This window comes from Netta rufina (assembly GCF_964035555.1).
Source record: "Netta rufina genome assembly, chromosome: 2".
NCBI classification, from domain to species: Eukaryota; Metazoa; Chordata; class Aves; order Anseriformes; family Anatidae; genus Netta; species Netta rufina.
Genome location: NC_140124.1, coordinates 35,623,092 through 35,626,668, shown reverse-complemented (window position 1 = coordinate 35,626,668; position 3,577 = coordinate 35,623,092). Strand labels below are relative to the sequence as shown.

Sequence of the window (3,577 nt, the reverse complement as noted above, 5' to 3'; positions counted from 1 at the left end):
GAATGACAGCGACTCCAGGTATCCCAGCCCATCTCACGTAAAAATCGCCTGGAAAAATAGATGGTCGCCTCTTTCTCAGGGCTGGCAGATCTGCCGGCTGCGATAGGCAAGGAAAAGGCTGCTCGGTAACAATGTACGTCCCGGGACTACTCTGCGCTCGTAGCAATGCGGGCAAAACAATGCTACAACGTCAATGGGAAGCACAATAGTCTAATAAATACGCCGAGCTGTCAGGCACAAAACAAAGCAACATGCAACTGCAAAAATTAGTTTTCAGTATGGCAGCATTTGGGGATGTTTTGTCCGCACACTTTAGGGCTGAGAGCTGTTAACGATGAGACGAACGCTTCTTTGGGTCAAGTTTATTGAGAGCTCCGTGGCAGAGCACTGCGGGTTCAAGGTTGGGCGCAAATAGCTGAAAGCTGGGGGGAAACGCATCCGAGCCGGTGGGAGGTGCGGTGGATATTAAAAGTGGGGGTCATTTCGCCCCATGAAAAATATCAGCGTTTGCCGTGAAAAAGAGAAGGCGATTTTTTTTTTTTTTTTTTTTTTCTAGTCTTCGCTCGCATAGAAAAATGACCTTAAAAAAAAGTAAGCAGCCCATAAACCATTTTTTCCCAGCACAAAAAGGCGCCGTGGGTCCGTCCGCACGCTATACAAGCCGACGTGCTATTTTACGGCCAAAGAAGATGCAAGCCGAACTGTAGGCCCCGGTTTTTATTATTATGATTACAGTAACAAATACTAGAGCAGAGTTACGGCGGAGATCCAGTTAACCCTCCCGCTGCCCGAGTCCGGCCTGAAACGAATCAGTAAACAGAGTGAATCTGGATTTCCTGCTCCGCTCCTCTTATCTGGCTGCCGAGGCTTTGTGGCGAGAGAAGCGAGCCGGCTCTTGGGCTTTCGACGGGCAGGAAGGAAGGCGGAAAACACCCAGGAAGGCCCCCGGGACACCCCGCTTCGGGAGCCTCAGTGGGGGGCCGGAGGGGTGGGGGGGTCCCCGCGGGGTCCCCACGGTACCTGGGCGGGGAGAGGCGAGGGGGGACGTGGGGACAGAGGGACGGGGGGACTGCGGGCGGCCCTCCCAGAGGCCGGAGGGGGCCGCTGGGGCTCCCGCTGCTCCCGGGGTGGGGAGGGGGCAAGGATGTGGCTCGGGGAGGGGGGGAAGAGGCCGGGGTGCCGGGGGGAGCCGCGCACCTCGGGGAGCGCGCCGCGGCAACAACAGGGCCGAAACGCTCACGCCTCGGTGGCGAGGGGAGGAGGGAGGGAAGGAGGCAGGGAGGAAGGAGGGAGGAAGGAGGGAGGAAGAAGGGCAGGCCCCCCCGCCCCCCCCCCCACCCACCCCCGCGGCGCCCGTGCCCCGCGCGGCGGCGGCCGGGCCGCGCCGTGCCCGCGCCCGTGCCCGCGCCCCCGGGCCGGGAGCCGTCCCCGCGCGGTTGTGGCATTATTTAATTATCTCCGCTTTATTCCTTCCGATGTTTATCAGCTGCTTTGCATATCACGTGGGGGCGGGCGGCCCAATGAGGGCCCGCCTGGCGCGACACTGGCGCGTCAGCCTTGGTCAAGTCCCGGAGATTTAGTATCTCTTTTTTCAGTCTTTGGGGCTTTTAAAAAAGAGCCACTAGTCTCAATGCGGAGCGGGCTATGACAGCCTCCGTGCTCCTCCACCCCCGCTGGATCGAGCCCGTCATGTTCCTCTACGACAACAGCCTGGATGAGATCAATAAGAACATGGACGGGTTTCACGCCGGCAGCAACTTCGCGGCGGCGGCGGCGGCCAACCCCTGCCGCAACCTGATGGCTCACCCCGCGCCCCTGGCCGCCCCCAGCGCCGCCGCCTACACGTCGAGCGAGGCCCCCGCCGCCGGCATGGCCGAGCCCGCTGTCAAGCAGTGCAGCCCCTGCTCGGCCGCCGTGCAGAGCTCCTCCGGCGCCGCGCTGCCCTACGGCTACTTCGGCAGCGGCTACTACCCGTGCCGCATGACCCACCACAACGCCATCAAGTCCTGCGCCCAGCCCGCCTCCACCTTCGCCGACAAGTACATGGACACGTCGGTCTCCGGCGAGGAGTTCACGTCGCGGGCCAAGGAGTTCGCTTTCTACCAGGGCTACGCCGCCGGGCCCTACCAGCCGGTGCCCGGCTACCTGGATATGCCCGTGGTGCCCACCATCGGCGGCCCCGGCGAGCCGCGGCACGACCCCCTCCTCCCCATGGACAGCTACCAGCCCTGGGCCATCACCAACGGGTGGAACGGGCAAGTGTACTGCCCCAAGGAGCAGAGCCAGCCGCCTCACCTCTGGAAGTCCACCCTCCCGGGTAATAATACACCTGCATGGCTCCCCGGCTCCCCCCCCCCCTCCTCGCTCGCCCCTCGCCCCGCTCCCCCCGGGCTCCCCCCGGGCCGCGCCGTCCCCGCCCCGCCCGCGCTCCCCGGCCCCAGCCCGCCCCGGCGCCGCGGGGATGGCACCGGTGCCGCCCCCTCCCCGGCGCCCGGCGCATCCCGCCCGAGGCTCCGGGAGAGGAAACAGCTGAGAAGGGCGCTGGGAGGGAGCAGGGCTCCGCGCCCGGCCACCAGGTGCCACAAGCTCCGCAGCGGGGTGGGAGGGGAGGGAGCGGTGGCAGCTCCGCGGAACTCCCGCTGGAGTCGTGGGTGTCCCCTCCGGGGGGCTCCGAGGGGCTCCGCGGCTTCGCTTTGCCCGGCTGGAAGGAAAAACACCCGCAGCGGAGAGGCGAGGGGAGCCCCGGGTGCAGGGCGGTGCTGCGGGAGCGGAGCTCCGGGCGGGCGAGGAGCGGGGCGAGGAGCGGGGCTCTCCCCCCTGCGCCGCTCCAAGATGTCCCGGGAGGTCCCCGTAACGCTCTCCTAACGCTTTCGTGCACGGTTTTTCTGTTGCAGACGTCGTTTCGCATCCCTCCGATGCGAACTCGTACAGGCGGGGGAGGAAGAAGCGAGTGCCTTACACAAAGGTTCAGTTAAAAGAACTCGAAAGGGAATACGCTACAAATAAATTCATAACCAAAGACAAACGGCGGAGGATATCGGCGACCACGAATCTGTCAGAGAGACAGGTCACAATCTGGTTCCAGAACAGAAGGGTCAAAGAGAAAAAAGTCATCAACAAATTGAAGACGACCAGTTAATGGATTAAAAATGGAGAAGCAGCAGCTCGAAAGTTTCAGAACTTTTTTTTTTGTTGTTCAGATTAAAGTAATTATTAATAATAATTAAAAAAAGAAAAGACAATGAACCTCTTCTTTCAGAACAAGAGATCTGTATCCTTGGAATTATAGCATTTTTTAAAATATTGCTGTAGCAAATGGTTAAAACTGACAGTTCTCCTGAAATCCCAAGCAGACAGTGTAACTGACAAACTGTAAAGCCCACATGCCCAGCCCCGAGAGATACACTTTCAATTAAGACACACAGTTTTCTGAGAAACTTGTAAGTACTTCTATGACCTTACTATTTCAGAACACTCTTCGTGGCCACGATGTGAGAGCTGGTTGACGTGAGGAGGTCGATGTGTACACATAAGCTTGTTTTCTTCCATTGCAATCCAAACTGTATGTTGAATGACT

General features: G+C 60.2%; 1 protein-coding gene across 1 annotated transcript; it reads left to right on the top strand.

Annotated features, from left to right (window-relative positions):
* Positions 1–1,644: 1,644 nt before the first annotated feature.
* Positions 1,645–3,139, top strand: HOXA13 (homeobox A13; the record flags this gene model as incomplete). Its single annotated transcript, XM_084281216.1, has 2 exons — positions 1,645–2,317; positions 2,895–3,139. 2 exons carry the CDS (start codon positions 1,645–1,647, stop codon positions 3,137–3,139), a joined length of 918 nt encoding a protein of 305 aa, XP_084137342.1.
* Positions 3,140–3,577: the final 438 nt, after the last annotated feature.